This window comes from Lactuca serriola, chromosome 9, assembly GCF_051521515.1.
Source record: "Lactuca serriola cultivar US96UC23 chromosome 9, Lser_US96UC23_V15, whole genome shotgun sequence".
Lineage (NCBI taxonomy): Eukaryota > Viridiplantae > Streptophyta > Magnoliopsida > Asterales > Asteraceae > Lactuca > Lactuca serriola.
Window position 1 is genome coordinate 173,879,679 of NC_136416.1, and position 21,499 is coordinate 173,901,177.

General features: G+C 35.3%; 1 protein-coding gene across 1 annotated transcript; it reads right to left on the reverse strand.

Moving 5' to 3' along the window:
• Nucleotides 1–4,917: 4,917 nt before the first annotated feature.
• On the reverse strand, nucleotides 4,918–6,589 carry LOC145075271 (tyrosine decarboxylase 1-like). Its single transcript, XM_079021571.1, has one exon. The coding sequence runs from the start codon at nucleotides 6,555–6,557 to the stop codon at nucleotides 5,034–5,036; it is 1,524 nt and encodes a 507-aa protein (XP_078877697.1). The 5' UTR covers nucleotides 6,558–6,589; the 3' UTR covers nucleotides 4,918–5,033.
• Between the last annotated feature and the right edge of the window lie 14,910 nt (nucleotides 6,590–21,499).

Genomic DNA, 21,499 nt, shown 5'->3' on the forward strand with positions numbered 1-21,499 from the left:
AAATGCTACAAATTTCAAAGCATTTTCATGTCTTCGTGTCAATATTTCCTTATTTTCTTCAATTTATCATTTTTCACCTCTTCAATATTCACCAAAATTTCTTTCAAATCTACAAGAAAATTTTAAAAAAAAAGATTGATGCAAAAACTCACAAAAATACATATGTGATTTTCATGTGATTGACATATGAATCACATGTGATTCACATGTGATTTACATGTGAATTACATATGATTTACATGTGAATCATATGTGATTTACATGTGAATCACATGTGAATCAGAGTTTTTGCATCAATCTTTTTTTTTTAAAATTTTCTTGTAGATTTGAAAGAAATTGTGGTGAATCATATGTGATTTTCATGTGATTGACATATGAATCACATGTGATTTACATGTGAATCACATATGATTTACATGTGAATCATATGTGATTTACATGTGAATCACATGTAAATGTGATTTACATGTGAATCATATGTGACCAACTTGTGATTTGCATGTGAATTATAGGTTATTCATATGTGATTTACATGTGAATCACGTGTAATTATGATTTACATGTGAATCACATATGATTCATATGTAATTTACATGTGAATGACGTGTAATTGTGATTTACATATGAATCATTTGTGATTCATATATAAATTACATGTGAATCACATGTAATTCATATGTGATTTCAGGTTTATCGAGAGTTTCATTTCATTTACCAACAAAAGGAATGAATTAATCCAGACAAATGAAGACAGAGATATAACCATCCAACAGCTAAAGAAGCAGATGATGACTATTAATGCACTATATAATTGGTTTGTGTCCAAAAAATAATTTAAATATTTGAATGTTTGTAAAGATTCTGCATTTTTTAAACTAAAAGATTATAAGAATAATATTTATTTACCTTTCGTGCTGCTAAGTTTGATTATTTTTCACTCTTTGCTCATGTACAATCCTAAACGGGAAATAACAAGATACTTTGAATACAATGATATTTTCTTAATAATAAAATATAAATTTAGAATAAAAACTTACCATTTTCCTAGAAGCAAAGAATTGTGATGTAGTTTTGGGTTCTCTTATCCTCATAATAACAACGGCAAAACATTGGATGGATTACATACACAAAGAATAATAAGTGAATGTCGTTAACCGGAGAAAAAATAGAAAAATGGGATCAATGATTATATCTTCACCTGATAAAAATATTAATAAAAAAATGGGAGTACAAACCAATAATTGTTTCTTCTTTCCCCCTGTTATAGATAATAATAAAACATATATTAAAAAAAATGCATTGGAATTGTACAAATGAGGTGTAGGATACATCGGTAAAAAAGATGTGTGTGTGTGTGTATATATATATATACACACACACACACACACATATATATATATATATATATATATATATATAGGGTTGAGATCGGTTGAGAACTCATATTTTCTCAAGAACCCGAGAACTAAAAGTGGAACATTGGATCAAAAACAATTCATTAACGACATGATCGTCATCTTACCAATCTCATTTAATGTCTAATTTTTTGTGTTATTTAATATATTAATAGAAATGTCTAAAAATTTACATTATCAATCAAATTTTCAGATTTTTTTAAATATAGTATTTTATGTTTTTTTTTAAATGCAGATTGTTTAATTTTTTTATAGAAAACATGAATTTTTGAAAAAAATAGTGTTTAAAAAACTGTATTTTTTTTCAAAAAACTGCAATTTTTTTAAAAAAATAACTGCATTCTTTTTTCAAAAAAACTGTATTTTTTTTTCAAAAAAACTGTATTTTTTTTTCAAAAAACCTGCAATTTTTCTTAAGAAAACTGCATTTTTTCGGAAAAAAAAATCCAATGTTTTAAAAAAAAGCTACAATTTTAAATATAAAAAAGCTGCAAATTTTTCAAAAAAACTACATGTTTTTTAACGAAAGTTACATTTTTTTCATAAAAAAAAAAAAAAAAAAAACTACATTTAAAAAAACTGAAATTGCAAAAAAAAAAAACTGCATTTTCTTTTAAAAAAAGTAAATATTTAGGTGCATATATGCATATTTTTTCAAATGCATATATGTATATTTCTTATACTATAATATTTGTAAGTAAGTCACAAAAAATCTCATTTTTATTAATTAATCTATAAAGATAACAGTACAAGTATTTTATTCAATACAAAATAAAATATAAAAAATAATAAATGCTACAAATTTCAAAGCATTTTCATGTCTTCGTGTCAATATTTCCTTATTTTCTTCAATTTATCATTTTTCACCTCTTCAATATTCACCAAAATTTCTTTCAAATCTACAAGAAAATTTTAAAAAAAAAGATTGATGCAAAAACTCACAAAAATACATATGTGATTTTCATGTGATTGACATATGAATCACATGTGATTCACATGTGATTTACATGTGAATTACATATGATTTACATGTGAATCATATGTGATTTACATGTGAATCACATGTGAATCAGAGTTTTTGCATCAATCTTTTTTTTTTTAAATTTTCTTGTAGATTTGAAAGAAATTGTGGTGAATCATATGTGATTTTCATGTGATTGACATATGAATCACATGTGATTTACATGTGAATCACATATGATTTACATGTGAATCATATGTGATTTACATGTGAATCACATGTAAATGTGATTTACATGTGAATCATATGTGACCAACTTGTGATTTGCATGTGAATTATAGGTTATTCATATGTGATTTACATGTGAATCACGTGTAATTATGATTTACATGTGAATCACATATGATTCATATGTAATTTACATGTGAATGACGTGTAATTGTGATTTACATATGAATCATTTGTGATTCATATATGAATTACATGTGAATCGCATGTAATTCATATGTGATTTCAGGTTTATCGAGAGTTTCATTTCATTTACCAACAAAAGGAATGAATTAATCCAGACAAATGAAGACAGAGATATAACCATCCAACAGCTAAAGAAGCAGATGATGACTATTAATGCACTATATAATTGGTTTGTGTCCAAAAAATAATTTAAATATTTGAATGTTTGTAAAGATTCTGCATTTTTTAAACTAAAAGATTATAAGAATAATATTTATTTACCTTTCGTGCTGCTAAGTTTGATTATTTTTCACTCTTGGCTCATGTACAATCCTAAACGGGAAATAACAAGATACTTTGAATACAATGATATTTTCTTAATAATAAAATATAAATTTAGAATAAAAACTTACCATTTTCCTAGAAGCAAAGAATTGTGATGTAGTTTTGGGTTCTCTTATCCTCATAATAACAACGGCAAAACATTGGATGGATTACATACACAAAGAATAATAAGTGAATGTCGTTAACCGAAGAAAAAATAGAAAAATGGGATCAATGATTATATCTTCACCTGATAAAAATATTAATAAAAAAATGGGAGTACAAACCAATAATTGTTTCTTCTTTCCCCCTGTTATAGATAATAATAAAACATATATTAAAAAAAGTGCATGCTAATTGCAGAAAACAGAATGTATGGTATGGTTTGGATGATTGATTTGCCACTTTAGTTTATCAGAAAAGCAATAGAGATGAGATACCTGTCTTCTTTTTACCAGCAACAACCTCTTTCTCAACTTTTAGTTTTGTATTTGTAATGGCAATTACAGAAGAAACAACATCTTTTACACCTGTAGCTTTTAAGCTAGTCATCGGCAGTCTCATCACATGCTTCAGCAATCTGATATAATGATAGCTTGAGTGATGTTTAAGTATGTGATCTATGGCACCAGTATACTCCCGAACTTAATGGATGTTGCACCTGCCAATGATCCACCTCCGATCTTCAACAAGAAGTTTACATCTTCCTTCTCATTAACAAAGTCAAGATTAGGAGACATGGTGGAAGTAAAGATATCATTCAAATTTCAAACCAACAACAAACACCAGAACAATATAATTTTGTTGATTATATGAGATTTCAAACACTATTATCCTCTGTCATGTATAAATGAAATAACATATGAAGAAGAGAAATCCAACACAAACAGATTGAAGATTAAACACTAGACATCGATCAATTTTATAAGATTTTAAGCGCCTATCATGTTTCATTATCCTTTATCTTAAATGTATGAACCAAATAGCACATAAAGCCACCTGACGGAGCCATCTGATGGAGGCGGAAACGACGCTATCATCTGGCTCTGCTGGATATCGTTTTCAGTATGACGTGACGAAGAGTAATTCGTCGATCCACCACCGAATGATTTACATTAATCCGCTCTTACACCTCTTTCTTGAACTAACGGAGCATCACTTCGTCTGTTGATTCTGCATCCGAGTTGAACAAAGCTTTGTAAAAAGGTTTCGAGATGAGATTTGTATAACTGCGTGAAAGATCAGCGAAAACTCTAACGATGGCATAAGAAAGGTGAGGAGTACAACGATGGCATCCATTATCAAGGTGGAAGGTGTTGACAATCGAGATGGAATGATCGGAATGTCATCGATCTATTGATCCATAAGACAACGTCGTCCTATTGATTCTTTGATTCCTCGTCGATGATCTGTAGATTATGGAACACAAATGGTCTGATGAGAGATAGTTGAAAGTTGGATGAACAGGAGAGAGACGAGTTGAAGGGGAAAGAGGATAAGGAAATGGTTTGACCAAATAAGTTCTTATCCCTGAAATGCCCTCCAATTAATTTAAATCAGATGCCCCCGTTTTTCTTTTTTAAAAGTTTTTACAGTAATGTCACAAATCATCTTAACCTTCTATTATTTTGATCTAACTTTCCTTGTTTGGTTCTCGGGTTCTCGAAAAACTATAGGTTCTCAAATGATCCTTATATATATATATATATATATATATATATATATATATATATATATATATATATATATATATATATATATATATTTTTATCACAATGACTATTTATTCATAAATGCGGTTACAGTACCGCACCTAAAAATTATTCAAATTACATCATAGAATGGAGAACATGATATGTTGTATTTCTTCTTTTAGATGATTACATAAAGTGGTCTTCGATCTGCTTGGTGTGTTTCCCATTGGAAGCCTTCTTTGGTGCCAGTGTACCCAACATGGAAGTTGCTTGATCCTGCACCAACTCCCAAGCCATCTTCACATGCCTATCTTCGGTGAGTGTTGCTCCAATAGAAAACCGAATAAAGTAAACTCCGTCAACCACTGATTGCGTCATGTAAACAAGCCCTGTTGCATTTATTGCTTCCAGTAATTTACTATTGAATTCATTTACTTCATGTTGGTTTCCATGGTGTTGATGAATCACATAGGGAGAAACCCTAAAACAAACCACAGAAAAGTATCTAGGCGCCACAATCTCAAACCTACTGTCCATCGTCACCAACCTTTCCAAATCTTTTGCCATTTTCACATGGTTTCTTAAGAATTGCCTCAAACCAGTCACCCCATAACTCCGTAGCACCATCCATAACTTCAACGCTTGGAATCGTCTTGTAAGTGTTATCTGCCAGTCTTTGAAGTCCACCACTTCTCCTGAATCAGTGGCTTTGTTTTTCAAATATTCCGAGTTCGTGGAGAGAGATTTTGTGAGAGCCGATTTGTCTTTCACCCAAAGGCAGCAACAAGCGAGATTTGTGAGAAGCCATTTGTGTGCATTAAAACTGAAGGAGCTAGCACCCTCTACACCATCAAGAAAGTGACGAAACTCAGGGCATATACAAGCACTTCCTGCATAAGCAGCATCCACGTGGACCCATATATTATACTTGCTTGACACCTCACACAAGGGTCCCAACGGATCCACTGTTGTGGTTGACGTTGTTCCAATAGTAGCACATAAATAGAGCGGAAATAAGCCAGCTTCAACATCTCTTTTAATCAACTCTTCCAGTCGTTGTGGAGAGAGTTTATAGTTTTCGGACTTTGTTGTCATGACTTGTCGAACATTCTCCGGTTTTATTCCAACAATTTTAGCTGCCTTCATGAGACCCACATGGGTTTGATCCGAACAATAGACAACAAGCTTCTCATTGTTTTCTCTTCCTATTTGATCAAGCATCTTGTCTCTAGCTGCAATCAAAGTGCAAATGAAGGCCTCGCACGTAGTGCCAAGCAAGACACCACCACCACCACCTGAGAACGAGAAGGCCGGCGGAAGTTGGAGTAGTTTTGATAGCCACTTCATGACCACGATCTCTAGCTCTGTTGCTGCGGGAGATGCAAGCCAATTGAATCCGACAACATTAAACCCATTCATAAGCATTTCACCAAGAAAGCTTGCTGTGCTTCCGCTGGATGCAAAGTAGGCAAAAAAGTTTGGACTTTGCCAATGTGTTAAGCCTGGGATAATATCTTTCTCGACATCATTTAGTATACTTTCTATTGACTCTGGGATAAATGGAGCATGATCAGGCAACCTTTCAAGTAGATAACCGGGATTGACTTGGCTTCGGACAGGGTAATTGTTGATGTTTTCATAATAATCGGCAAGGAAGTCTATTATCATATGGCCTTGCCTTCTGAATTCTACATGGTCTAAGGGGTTCATGTTGTTGTTTTGTGTTTGTGATATACAAATTAAAACCGAAAATCGGGTATTTATAGCATTACCATGTGGATTATAGTTAGCTTTCTCCTCACGTTATTACTATATAATGAACCATTTGTGAAAAGAAATAGGAAAAAGAAAAAGGGCGCCTCCTTTTTCTTTATGCATTTAGATTTACAAAATTTGATTAACCAAATTTATGTACAAACATAAATTAGCCATTGATAAATCTCTTAAAAAGTTTTTTTTTTATTAAAGAGTTACTTGCTCAATTGAGAGATTATGGATTCAAGTTTTGTTGGAAAGATAGATTGTAATTCATGATTATTTTAGTTTGTTGTTTCAAAAAAATTTGATAAATCTTTTAGTTATAAATGCATTGAAAGACCTTGAAATTAAATTTAGGACCACTTTATTGTATAGTTTGACACTTTCAAGTAATAACAATTAAATGGCTTTTAGCTTAGCCTTATCACGTGTTGCCTATTTTTTTGAGATTGATGGTTAAAGTTCTACGGTTAGACATAAGTGGAATAATTTACAAATAGTTTATTATATTTGGTATTTGGAAAACATAAATAAATAAATAAATTAAAATAATAAAAAAGAAAGGTAATAACAACCTTTCTAGAAAATCTTTATGATAATGAATTAACATTTACAATTTTTAGATTTTATAAATGACTATGTATAGGATATGATGTAGATCTATATATCACGCTAAATAGCCCACTTTTTTGACAAATATACTAAAAACATTCGCAACAACTAGAAATTATAAGAATTTATGACATTCCTTTACCGTGTAATTACACCCATCGGTCGTTCCAATTGATTAAGGCAGCTTTTTCTAGATCTGATATTGAGCAAATTAAAAGCAGTAATTTTAATCTCATTAGCCAAATGGCCCAAATCCACACATTTATTCAAGAAGCCATTAAATATGTCATTGTTTCTATAATGCGCAGTTAGCACAACATATTTTTATTGACCATATTTACAAATTATATTCAGAAGGAAAGTTTTTAGCAAGAATGGGTTCATTAAATGTTTTCTTTGCCCTAAAGTTGTTGCTCGCTATGGATGTTTCGTTTTCATGAGGTTATTGAAGGTTCTATGGAACTAACTAGTGTTGCACAATGGTATGAGCCGACAAATGAAGAACTAGAGGTTGTAAGTTCAACTGCACAGCTCGCATAATATCATTATCAGAGAATGCTAGTCATAAATCAAGAGGGTAATTAATCACAAAAGGAGGGTAAAAATGTGCAACATAATTGAAGATGCTACTATATGTTTATATTTTTGATCTGGGATTGTGAGAAACAAGGTAAAAAGAAATACTTGTAATAAAATGTTCAACTTGACAGGAGAGATGTTGTTTTGTTTTATAGTTTTGTGAGGGCAAAGACTTTTAACAAAAAAAAAATGGTTAGAATTGGGTAAATTGTGTAAATTTTGCTACATTTGCGAACTTGAAATTGATAGGTGATGTTATGGTGCGTTAATTAATTTCCATTAATATCGGTATTTGAGAGACAAATAACAAAAATGCATATTACTTGTTTGGTTTTTGGGAGGTAATTTAGCCCCGTTTGATACGTATCTTTCAAAGTTCAAAAAGATATTTCTGGCTGAATGGACCGAAAAGACTGTTTGATTTGTATAAGAAAATGGTCTTTCCCGATAAGATATGTTTTTCCCATAAAGCCCATAAAATCATAATCTTCTGGCTGAATGAGCTGGAAAGACAATTATTCCCCCAACCCCGCCTCTTTCTTTCTTTTTCGGATTATTAATTTTTTTTAAATTGATTTTTTATTGAATTATTGCTTTTTTAATGTATTATTTTATGTTAAGAAATATTATTTTAATATATAATATTTATGTATTAATAAATATTATTTTATTGGATTATTAATTTATTTTAAATAATTTTTTTAATTTCCTTTTTATGGATGAATTCTTTTTATTGGAATATTATATATTCATAAATTTTATTTATAATATATAATATTTATATATTAATAAATATTACTTTATTACATTATTAATTTCTTTTAGTTAATTTTTTTAATTCATTTTATTGGATTGGTTCTTTTTTTTTTGGACAACATCACCACCATCCTAATTTATTATAAAAAAATCTCATCCATCTCACCACTATCGGATATAAACCGGGTCATTTTTCATCATTCGGCACAGTCAATCAGATGTACAATCAAACAACATGGTTTCTTTTCCAGCCAAAAAACTTTTCCAGACAGCACTTTACCAAACAACACTTTCCCAGACACAAACTATCAAACGGGACATTAGTTTTGTTCCCCATCGGCATCAAATTCCGCTGTTTGAAGTTGACCGGAATATACACAATTTAAAAATTATATATATATATATATATATATATATATATATATATATATATATATATATATATAATTAAAAGTTAAAATCGTTTAAATTAATTTTATAATTTAAAATCATTTAAATATATCAACACTAAAAAAATAGTTTATATATATATATATATATATATATATATATATATATATATATATATATATATTAGATAATTAAAAGTTTAAAGATATCATGACACACTATTACGAGACAAACATAGATCGAAGTATTCAATCCACCTATGGAAACAAAAGATGTATCGAGACCTGAAAACCAATTATTGGTGGTCGGGTATGAAGAGGGAGATAACGAAGTTCGTGTCAAAATATGTGACTTGTGCGTAAGTCAAGGTCGATCACCAGCAGCCCTATAGTGAGTTGCAGCAAGCGGAGACTCCCAATTGGAAATGGGATAAGATTACGATGGATTTTATTACAAAATTATTGAAATGACATGATTTGGGTGATAGTGGATCGGTTGTCAACAAACACCCAGTTTTGAAAGAGAGAGAGAGAGAGAGAGAGAGAGAGAGAGAGAGAGAAAGAGATATAGAGAGAGAGAGAGTGTGTGTGTGTGTGAGAATGAGAAGTTAGAAAATTGGAAAAGATGTACATGGAGGAGATAGTTGCATGACATGGGGTACCATTACCTATCATATCTGACCATGATAGTCGTTTTGCTTAGAGATTCTAGTAGAAGCTTCAGGATGAGCAAGGTACGGGAGTGTACTTAAGCACAACCTATCATCCTCATACCGAGTAGCAGAGCGAGAGGACCATATAGAATCTCGAGCACATGTTACAAGCTTGTGTTATCGAGTATGGTGGGAATTAGGACACTCGTTTACTTTTGGTGGAGTTTGCCTACAACAACACCTACGATTCTAGTATCGACATGGCACCGTACAAGATGCTTTATGGGAGGAAGTGTCACACTCTTACGTGTTGGATAAGTTGGAGGAGAAATAGTTTGCAAGCTCAGAGATTATACAGATTACTAAGGATAAAGTGAAGATAACTCGTGACCGTTTGCATGTGGCATATAAAGAAAAAAGAAATATTCAGATCAGAAGCACGGGTTGAAGACCTTTGAGGTGAGCAAGAAAGTAATGTTAAAAGTCTCACCTTAGAAGGGGGTCATTCTCTTCGACAAGTGATGAAAGTTAGGACCTTGTTACATCAATCCACTTGTTATGGTTGAGCATGTCGGCGATCAGGAGTATGGATTGCAGTTATCACCAAAGCTAGAGGGGATCCATGATTTGTTCCATGTATGTGATCTAGGAAAGTGATTAGCTGAGGAACCGAGAATTATACATTTAGATGAGTTGCAGTTTATTAATTCAAAATGATGGTTGAGGAACCCGAGGTAATTTTGGAGTGTGAAACCAAGCAGTTGCGTAAGAAGAGGGTCAAGCATGTGAAGGTCTTATGGAAGAATATGCATGGAGGTGATATAGCTTGGGAGCTTGAGGATGATATAAGGGTTCATCTTCCTAATATATTCATTCTAGTTCTTGATTCTGGGGCAAAATTCTCATAAAGCGAGAAGGATTGTTACGACCCAAACTTTCCTATTCCTTCGTTAATGTTAGTGTCCTATTATGTATTATTGTTAAGTTGCTTTTTTCAAAGTTAAATTTAACTTTTAGGGGCTGCAAGAAAATGATACTTGATCATGTGCAACGGTCATGGAGTCGTTTTCTCAAACCTAAGGAGCATAAAATGAAAGTTATGGAGTACATAAGCAATCTTAACCATAAAATCCAGGAATCATCATCCATTTTCAGCCAACAAACCCTGCTTATAGCCTCCATATTTATTGAAAAAGTGTCCAAGTGTTCTTGCCTTTGGTGATGGGTTGGAGTGAAGATTTTTTAGAAGAAATAAGATTTTAGGACTATTTTGGTGGTGCTTTTGGTGGACATTATTCTAGAAACCTTCTTGAGGATCATTTCTAAATTTTCTAGAAGGTAAGAACCTCTCTAATTTGTTTATTTAGATTTCCTTCAAACCACACACAAGAGGAAACTTTTGATGATGCAAAATCCTTGCTTTTAGTGTGTTGGTTGGTCCCATTCGTGTCCTAACTATTCTAGACAATAAGATATGGTCTTGAGGGGTTAAGATAATCCTAAATGAGGCCTTGATCGAACCCAAATCGAGTAGGAGAAAGCAGTCATTCGCTTTTTAATTTTGCATTTGTTAGCTCCCACGACGTGGACATCAGGTTGCCACGGCGTGGCGATGATAGTTTCATTTTTTTTATAGTTTATTTTACAATTCTTCATTCGCATTTTAGTTAATTTACATGCATATTTTCGTTTTTGTTATTTTATGACCAAATCGGGTACTTTCTAGTTTTCTGAGCATTATTGCAGATTTTTTGCAGACTAGCGATGCGGAATTTTTGGGAGGCGATTGGACTTAGAGGACAATGAGGATTTTGAGCTTGATGGCTATGGAGGTGATTCATGGAGTGGGCTTGTCAATTACTTGAAGGCTTGGAAGAAATAAACTTTAAATTTGCGAGATGCGGTGGATTTTTCAAGTATGCGGAGATTGATGATCAGGCATTTGCAGAAGCTACAGATCGTTTAGAAAAGGCAACTTAGGCTCAAATTGAAGACATCTTGAAGAAAAATAGGCTAGAAACTGATCGCGCTCAATTTGGGCCAATGGTTAAGCTGTGGAGGCTCAAGACTTAAAGAAAGCCAAAAGTTCATCACACTCACGCAGCCCGCATATGGTTTCCATGCGACCTACGTGGATTACTATAGGGGCATTTTCGGGATTTTGTTTAGAGCTCTATATTGGGAAGGTTGGTGTGCCATTTTAGCCTTATCTTGGACATCCAATTTTGGGACATTCTCTCTGGAGTTTGGAAGACTTTTGAATGCCAAGAACACCTCAAGAACATCATCTTTTCACCTCTTGATTCGTGTTAAATGTTTGGTACAATCTTTTCTAACTTTGTTTTTTTTGAGTTTAGTCATGCTTGGATAGACAAATCTTGGTTGACTTTGGTGAAATCCTTTTACTATTTATTGAATGTTGAAGACTCCATGAACTTGTGTTTGAATCTTTATGAGAATTTTTTGTGTTTTAACATCTTATCACTACTTGTATGTTTTTATTCATGTGTTTAAATGTGTTTTTGGTGATTAGTTGGCTAATTTCTTGATTAAGTAAAGGATCTTCAAATTAGCAAGCAACAAATGATTTTTGTGTTAGTTTTACTTCACACAATTATAAAAATATTTTCTCCAACATGGTAGTTGAAGCTTTTGACTCTTCTTGGATTTGGTGACTTTTTAGTTCTTAATGTTAGTTGACTTTTACTAATTACATGCTTAAGGGAAATTATGACTTTGACTAAGAAAATTGTTATGAGCTTCTCTAACCATTTTAACAACTAAGAAAAGTCTAGGCGATCTCAAGCTTCATGGATTTGTATAGTCAAATTAAGAATTTAAAACAAGTATTGCACCATTGGTTTCTAATGATATGTTCATCAAAAAGTCAAAGTGAGGAAACCTTGAGTCAAGCATTATTCTCCCATTGATTTTATATAAAATTCTTACTTTTGTTAAATTGTCCACTAAATTCTTAGTTTAATTCTAGTTTTATTTAAAGTAATTTCAAAAGACCAAAAGCCCCCATTTTTATTTTTATTGTTATTTTACAAGTATCTTTACAAAGAGATTTTTCATTGTGTTGCAAATTGAACCAATCTCCGTGGATTCGACCCCTTTACCACTATATACTATTTTAGTGTAAAAGATATAGGGTTATTAATTTTGTTGGCCTCGACACCCACCAAATTTTTGGCTCCGTTGCCGGGGATTGGTTTATTTTTAATCAATTTGTTTCTCTATGCCCAGATGTCAACATATAGGTGCTTTGATTTATAATCCGGAAATTGAAAAAGAAGAAAGACGTCTGGCGAAGGAAAAGAGAACAGAACGTGGTCAAACTTCAAATCCTCATGGGGATCCAGAGGTTGAAACTGTTTCATCAAGTGATACAGAACCCGATTCTAGCCCCGACCCTCGCCAAGAAATTCCCGAAACACCACCCCTACAAGAAAACCCACCCATCAATGAACCAATTGCAATGGGGGACGGAGGCAAATGATTGAAACTGATGTTACACAAACTCCAACAAGTATCAATTACCCTGTTTTGGAAGGAGGTTCGAAATTGAAGTCAAGTTTAGTCCATCACCTTCCAACTTTTCATGGCTTGGAGAATGAACACCCTCATAAACACTTAAAGATGTTCCACATTATTTTCACTAGTATGAAGCCACAAGGGTCAACCGATGACCAAATCAAGCTAAGGGCATTCCCTTTTTCATTGGCCGATAGAGCAAAGAATTGGCTATTCTATCGTCCCCCGGGGTCAATCAACTCTTGGACCGACATGGCAAGAGCTTTCATTGACAATTTCTATCCCGCTTCAAGAGTCTCAAGTCTTAGAAATGAGATTCGTGGAATCCGCCAAGGTCAAAATGAGACTTTTCATGATTATTAGGAGAGGTTCAACAACTTGTGCTATAGTTGTCCTCAACATTAAATTCCGGAACAACTCCTCATTCAACATTTCTATGAGGGATTGTTACCAATTGAGAGAAGATTAGTTGATTCCTCAAGTGGTGGAGATGTCTTTAACAAAAATCCACAACAAACAAGACAACCCTTCAACACCATAGCCGCAAATTCACAACACTTTGGCCCGCAACAAGACATGAAGTGAGACACACAACATAAAGTCAACAAAGTAGGTACATTAAGCCTTGTGTCTCAAATCAAAGATTTAACCTCCTTTGTCCAAAAGCTATCCATGGGACAAACTCCACAAGTGATGGTTTGTGGAATATGTACAAAAATGGGACATCCTATGGATATGTGTCCCATTCTTCAAGAGGATGCAGAACATGTAAATGCCATGGGAGAGTTCCAAAATTACCACAACAAACCATCCGGTTACCAAAATGCATATAATTCAAGCTGGAAGCCAAATCCCAATATGAGCTACAACCCAAGATCATTGTCTTAAAATGCATTGGTTAGACCTTCCTACCCACCACAACAACCTCACTACCAACATCCACAACCACACTATCAACCCAAACCACACCCTCCACATCATCATCAACAACCTCCTCAATCCAAACCGAGTAGCTCCAGAATGTCTCTTGAAGACATTGTCAAATCATCAGCCACTAGTGCCCAATAATTACCAAAAGAGACAAGGACTAGTACCTCCAACCTTGAAGCACAAATGGGAGACATCATTACTTCTATAAGCAAGTTGGAGTCCCGTGGCAAACTCCCTTCTCAAACCGAAAAGAACCCAAATTTCAATGTGGTGACTTTGAGGAGTGGTAAACAAACCAGAGAAAGTAGTTCAAAGAAGAAGTTAAGGGAAGAAGAGAAAGAAATAGAGGTCATTCCCATTGAGGAGCCTATAGTCAAAAATGATGCAAAAGCTGGAATTCCAAAGAAGACTATTCCCCTAGTGACACCAATAGCCACTCAACCACCATTCCCCTCGCGACTTGCAACTTCAAAGAAGAATATCAAGGAGAAAGAAATTTTGGACACCTTCCGAAAGGTGGAAGCAAACATTCCTTTACTTGATGCTATCAAACAAATCCCTAGATATGAAAAATTCATGAAAGAACTTTGTACCAACAAGAGGAAATTGAAGGGAAATGAGAAAACTTCAATGAATGAAAACGAATCTGTAGTTTTACGAAGGAAGCTTCCACCCAAGTGCAAATACCCAAGAATGTTTACGGTTCCTTGAAAGATCGGGGATGTCACTTTTAGTAGCGCTATGCTCGACCTTGGTTCTTCTATTAATGGCATGCCCTATTCGGTATAGGTGTCATAATTTCTCTTGCGGACAAATCAAGTGTCTTTCCTAGAGGTGTTTTGGAAGATGTCTTAGTGCAAGTGAACCAATTGGTCTTTCCAACGGATTTCTATGTGATTGATCTATAAGAACAAGTGTCCTCCAAATCGGCTCCAATCTTACTTGGGAGACCGTTTTTGAAAACGGTTAGGACAAAGATCGATGTGTATGTGGGAAGTTTGACAATGGCGTTTGATGGTGAAACAATAAGTATTAATATTTATGATGACATGAGATATCCTAGTGATGTTTCATCTTTGTAATTTTTTGATGTTGCTGAGCCAATAACTCAATAATTGTTTGAGTTATCCAATGGTGATATGTTGGAGATGATCCTAAGAAAGGGGTTTGATTGTGGGAAGCTAACCGAGCAATTAAGGCTTATTCTTTGGATCCAGAGGTTGAGAAGTTGGTGAATATAATGGAGATGAAGAGATATACAAGATTAGATGTCAAGCAAATTGATATGCCTCCGACCCATACGAATTTGTCACCATCACTTGTTCAACCACCCGAATTGGAACTGAAGGTCTTACCTCAACACTTAAATTATGCTTATTTGGGAAAGAATGAAACCCTTCCGGTTATTATTTCAACTCACTTAACCGAATATGAAAAGGAGCAACTCCTCAAGGTGTTGAAGGAGCACAAAGAAGCCATGGGTTGGACAATCGTGGATATTAAAGGATTAAGCCCCTCCGCTTGTATGCACAAGATCTTGATGGAGGATGAATCCAAGCCAAGTCGGGATGCGCAAAGAAGATTAAACCCGCCTATGATGGAAGTCGTAAAGAAAGAGATATTGAAGCTTCTTGATTCCAGGATGATCTATCTAATCTCGGATAGCAAGTAGGTGAGCTCGGTGCAAGTGGTACCAAAGAATACGGGAATCACGATGGTCAAAAACAACAAAGGTATGATGGTCCCCACCTGCGTGCAAAACGGATGGAAAGTATGTATTGACTATCGAAAACTCAATTCAAGTACAATAAAAGATCATTTTACATTACCTTTCATCTACCAAATGTTTGAAAGGTTGGCCGGGAAATCACATTATTGTTGTCTAGACGGGTATTCTGGTTTTCACAAAATCCCGGTGGCACCGAAAGACCAAGAAAGGACAACATTTACATGTCCATTTAACACTTTCGCATACCGGGGAATGCCATTTGGATTGTGTAACTCCCCGGCCACTTTCCAATGTTGTATGGTTAGTATCCTTTCGGAATATGGTGAGAATACATTGAAGTTTTCATGGATGACTTTACGGTATATGGCAACTCTTTTCAAGAATGTTTGACTAATCTCACCAAAATTTTGAAAATATGCACTGAAAAAAATTTGGTTTTAAATTTTGAGAAATGGCATTTCATGATGATTCAATGTATTATTTTGGGTCACATTGTGTCTAAGAAAGGAATTGAGGTAGATAAGGCAAAATTTGATGTTATTCAAAGCATACCTTACCCGATTTGTGTTTGGGAAGTTCGTTCTTTTTTAGGTCATGCCGAATTCTATCAAAGGTTCATCAAGGACTTTTCAAAGAATGTGCCAACTCTTGCAAAACGAGATTGACTTTGAGTTCAATGAGGCGTGCAAAGAAGCTTTTGACAAGCTCAAGGAGTTTCTTACATCCGCTCCTATCATGCAAGCACCAAATTGGGATCTCCCTTCGAGATCATGAGTGATGCAAGCAACTATGCTATTAGCGCCGTTTTGGGTCAAAAGAATGGAAGAGCCTCCCATGTGATCTACTATGCTTCGAGAACACTAGACAATGCTCAAAGCAACTACTCTACCACGGAGAAGGATTTGTTGACCATAGTGTTCACTTTGGAGAAATTTAGGCAATATCTATTTGGCACCAAAGTTATAGTGTATTTGGAGAAATTTAGGCAATATCTATGCGACTCTTAAGTACTTGATGACAAAGAAAGATGCAAAGCCGAGACTCATCCGGTGGATCTTATTATTTCAAGAATTTGATTTGGAAATTCGGGACAAGAGTGGATGCGAAAAGCTTGTTACTGACCACCTAAGCCGGATCACTTCAAATGAAACTCCCCTCCTGTCGCGGGGCAATTTTCCTGATGAGCGTCTCTTTTCCCTTACTCAATCTATTCCTTGGTATGTCGATATCGTTAACTTTTTGGTCACAGAAAGGTACCCCGACACATTTACACGCGCTCAAAAAGATAAATTGAAAAGTGATGCAAAATATTACGTGTGGGATGAACCTTATTTGTGGAAACTTTGTCCAGATAAATTTTTAGGTGATGTGTTCCCCAACAAGAATGTCAATCTATTTTGCAATTTTTTTCACGAACTTGCTTGTGTGGGACACTTCGGACCTAACCAAACTTTCAGAAAGGTTCTTGAGTGTGGACTGTTTTGGCCAACCATGTAACGCGATTGTTATTTGTTTTGTAAAAGCTGTGAACAGTGCCAAAGGACGGGAAACATTTCACAAAAAAATCAAATGCCACAAAATCCAATCCTTGTTTGTGAAGTTTTTGACGTATGGGGGGTTGATTTGGTGTTTATAAATGGATTGAAACATTTTATGGGCTCATTTTCTGTCTCATTTGGCAATGTTTATATTTTACTCGCGATTGACTATGTCTCTAAATGGGTTGAGGCTAAAGCCACAAGATCGGATGATGCTAAAATAGTTATTGAATTTTTAAAATCTAATGTCTTTGTGAGATATGGTGTGCCTAGGGTGTTTATTAGTGATCGAGGGACACATTTCTGCAACAAGATGATGGAGGCTTTATTGAGAAAGTACAACGTGACCCATCGCATCTCAACCGCCTACCACCCTCAAACGAACGGTCAAGCGGAAGTTTCAAATCGTGAGGTGAAGAGTATTCTTGAGAAAACAATGAATCTGACAAGGAAGGATTGTAGTTTAAGGCTTCATGATGCCTTATGGGCCTATCGGAACGCTTACAAGATCCCGATAGGAATGTCCCCATTTAGGTTGGTTTTTGGAAAGTTGTGGCATCTTCCCGTCGAATTGGAGCACCGTGCATTTTCGGCGGTGAAACAATGTAATTTCAATATTGATGAGGCAGGAAGACATAGGAAGCCTCAACGCCAAGTGTTGGAAGACTTGAGAAATGACTCTTATGAGAATTCTAGAGATTACAAGGACAAAACGAAGCATTTCCACGACAAGTCCATCACCCGGAATCACTTTGAACCAGGGTATATGGTCTTGCTTTATCATTCATGATTGAATTTATTTCCGGTCAAGCTTAGGTCATGATGGATTGGACCCTTTGTTGTAATAAAGACCTTTGACCATGGAGCGGTGGAAATTCAAAGCGAAAAGACGAGACAAAATTTTAAAGTCAATGGGCACCGTCTGAAGCCATTCTATGAAGGTTTCAATGCTAATGCTCTTGAAATCATCCATTAGGATGTCCCGATGTGTTGAAGCAAGCAAGGAAGACGTCTCGCCAAAGACGTTAAAGAAGGGCATTTTTGGAAAGCATTGTGCATTCATCCTTTTTCCAAATCCAATAAAGAATTTTAAATGCGTTTTTTGGTATTTTGAAAAATAAATTTTTGAAAGGTTTCACATTCATTCCCTGTTCTTTTCCATACTTTTGTCAATTTTTCGAAACCGGACCTTACAGGGATCATTTTAGCCTAAAAAAATCAAGTTTTTGGAAATGCCTTTTGAACTGCAGGTCACGCGGCCTGCATGAAATGTTTTGAAGAAATCTGTGTGTGGCCATGATGTGGCCCATTCTCATGCCGCGTTGAAGAAAACTCCACAAACCGTTCAGCAAACGCGGCCAGCACGCGACCCGCATCCCACCCGCATGGATCCTCGAAGACTTGGCGTTTTTCATTGTACAGCACCCGTGGTCAACCCGCGACCCGAGTCGTGACTGCCCAAAAGAACAGAAGAATTAGTGGGTACGAGAAAACAAGACGCGACCCGCGCCCTACCCGCATGACTCATCAATATTCCCTTCTGATCCTTCTGCCTACTCCAGAAAAAAATGAGAAAACTAGACGCGCCCAGCACGCGGGCCGAGCCTAGCCCGCGTAAAGTCCATTGAACAGTTTTTTTTTGAGTTGTTGACTCATTTTGACTTTCGTTGACCAAAAGTTTAATGAGTTGACCAACGTTGACTGGATGTTGACCTCTCTTGACCAAGGATTAAAACACTCCGGCACTCATCTTCTTCATTCTAACCCAAACAAACCCCACCATTTTCTCTCTAGAAGCTCAAGAACACATAACCTACTTCTCACGAAAATCCAATTTCCCGGAGTTCTACCGGTCGGAATCCCACGAAACCACCGCCATTCTTCACCACTTTTCGTCCTCTACAATGCCCACCCAAAATTCGGTCCGATCTGTGTCCCGAATTTCGGGCGCTAACACCACCCACCGCCGCCTTCTTTTGCTTTTCCCGGCCCACTCTGGCCACTATTGGAGATTCCGAGCATGGGATTTTGTTTCTCTTCTCAAGGGATTTCTAACCATACCATTCTTTCCCCAAAAACCCACAAATTTGTTTTCCCTAATTCTAAGTACCGCCACTCTAGTCGCCGGAAAGTCATCTTGAGGCACGTTTTTTGGGGTCGTTCTAGCAATTCAAGTGTAAAACACAAAGCAAACTCAAAAGCTTGGGGTGTGCCTTGGAGAAACTCTTTGGTGGTTCAAATTCCACTTCCACAATTCGTCCCGGGTATAAGCAAATTGGGTACATTCATTCCTTTCCCTTGAATATTTGCCTATTGAATACCCATTTCTTGTAGGAATTGTGTTGTTATCCGTGTGGTATTTGGTGTAAAATTGTGAATTCATATTGTCAAATTATTTTCCCGTGTCATAATGTCTAAACGTCCCAAAACCGGACCTAGTTCATCTAAGGGTGGGTCGAAAAGCAAATCCATTGACCCCCCCATTTTTTTTGTTGAAACATGAACACCGCAAGACATTTGACTTTCTCATTTCCAACAAACACAAAGTCAAATCAACAAAGTTCCTCCATAGAGAGTCTTTTGAAGCTCTCGGAGTGCTAGAGGGAGTTCAAGCACTATTTGATAATATTGGTTGGGGTCAGTTCCTTTATCCGGTCTCTTTACATCACCATATTCCTTTTGCGATTTTCTTAGGATTTTAGAGTGTCTTTTAGTCCGTATTTGGACATTTTTTGGGAAACCACAAGTTTGAAATGGAGCTTACATTTTTATGCTCCACGCATGGCCATTTTCACACTTAGACCATTCGGATTATTATTGCTACCCATTCGGTTCCACTTACATACTTTTGGGAACAAAATTTTGAGTCAAAAATTTTTCATAGAAAAAGAAAGTAAAATCCAATATGTCAATGCATTACCTTCAAGTTTACTAGTATATGTGTTTGAAAAAAAATATAAATAAAAAAAATTCCTAGCTGCAATTATCTTAAATGGGTGACCAGTTCAATTATTGAACAAATTTTCCTACATTTTGGTCATCCGGCGTTTGATATTCATTTATTTAGGTATGTTTTATTGTATATAGATCGAGTTGTTTTTCGCAAATTGGTGATGTTAAGGAGACTGTTGAGTCGGATACTATGGGAGGTTTGGGCCAACACTAAGTGAACTGATTCCTACAATGGTGCTCAAGTGAAGAAATCCAATCACATTTGAAAGTGTCCAACAGACGTGAGATCACTCAACTTTCATGATAAGAGTGTACACTTAAAGAAGAGCTCCACTCGAGACCATCCAACTACTTTCTCCCTGCTACAGATGTTCTTCATTGTATGCATGTTTCATTGGGCTGCGACTGACCATCCCTTCTTACTCACATAGAGGAGCTGTCCTAGCTGTGGTTTATGGTTCCATTGTTAACGGATGAAAAAGTAATGAGATAATAGGAAGATCATTTCTACCCATGTTGACTAACGGTGATCAGGTTCTGCGGTTCTATCCTTTCTTTTTATTTTTCTTAGGATAATTCATCCCGAGTTCATTTTAGTCTTTTCTTACTTGAGGACAAGTAAGGTTTAAGCATGGGGGGATTTGATAGTTTCATTTTATTTACTTCTTTTATAGTTTATTTTAGCATTTTTCATTAGCATTTTAGTTAATTTCCATGAATATTTTACTTTTTGTTATTTTATGACTAATTCGGATACTTTCTAGTTTCCTGAGCATTATTGCAGATTTTTTGGAGACTAGGGGTGCAGAATTTTTGGGAGGCGATTGGACTTAGAGGACAATGAGGATTTTGAGCTTGATGTCTATTGAGGTGATTCATGGAGTGGGCTTGTCAATTACCTGAAGGCTTGGAAGAAATAAACTTTAAATTTGCAAGATGCGAGGGATTTTTCAAGTATCTAGAGATTGATGATCAAGCGTTTGCGGGAGCTACAGATCGTTTAGAAAAGGCAAATTGGGCTCAAATTGAAGACATCTTGAAGAAAAATAGGCTTAAAACTGATCAAGATCAATCTAGGCCAATGGTTAAGCTGTGGAGGCCCAAGACTTGAATAAAGCCAAAAGCCCGTCACACTCACGCAGCTCGTGTAAGCTTTCCACGCGGCCCGCATGGATTCTTGCAGGGGTATTTTCAGGATTTTGTTTAGAGCTCTATATTG

What these genes read in the sequence shown, in the direction of transcription:
- LOC145075271 (XM_079021571.1), bottom strand. Translation starts at nt 6,557, where the DNA reads ATGAACCCCTTAGACCATGTAGAATTCAGAAGGCAAGGCCATATGATA.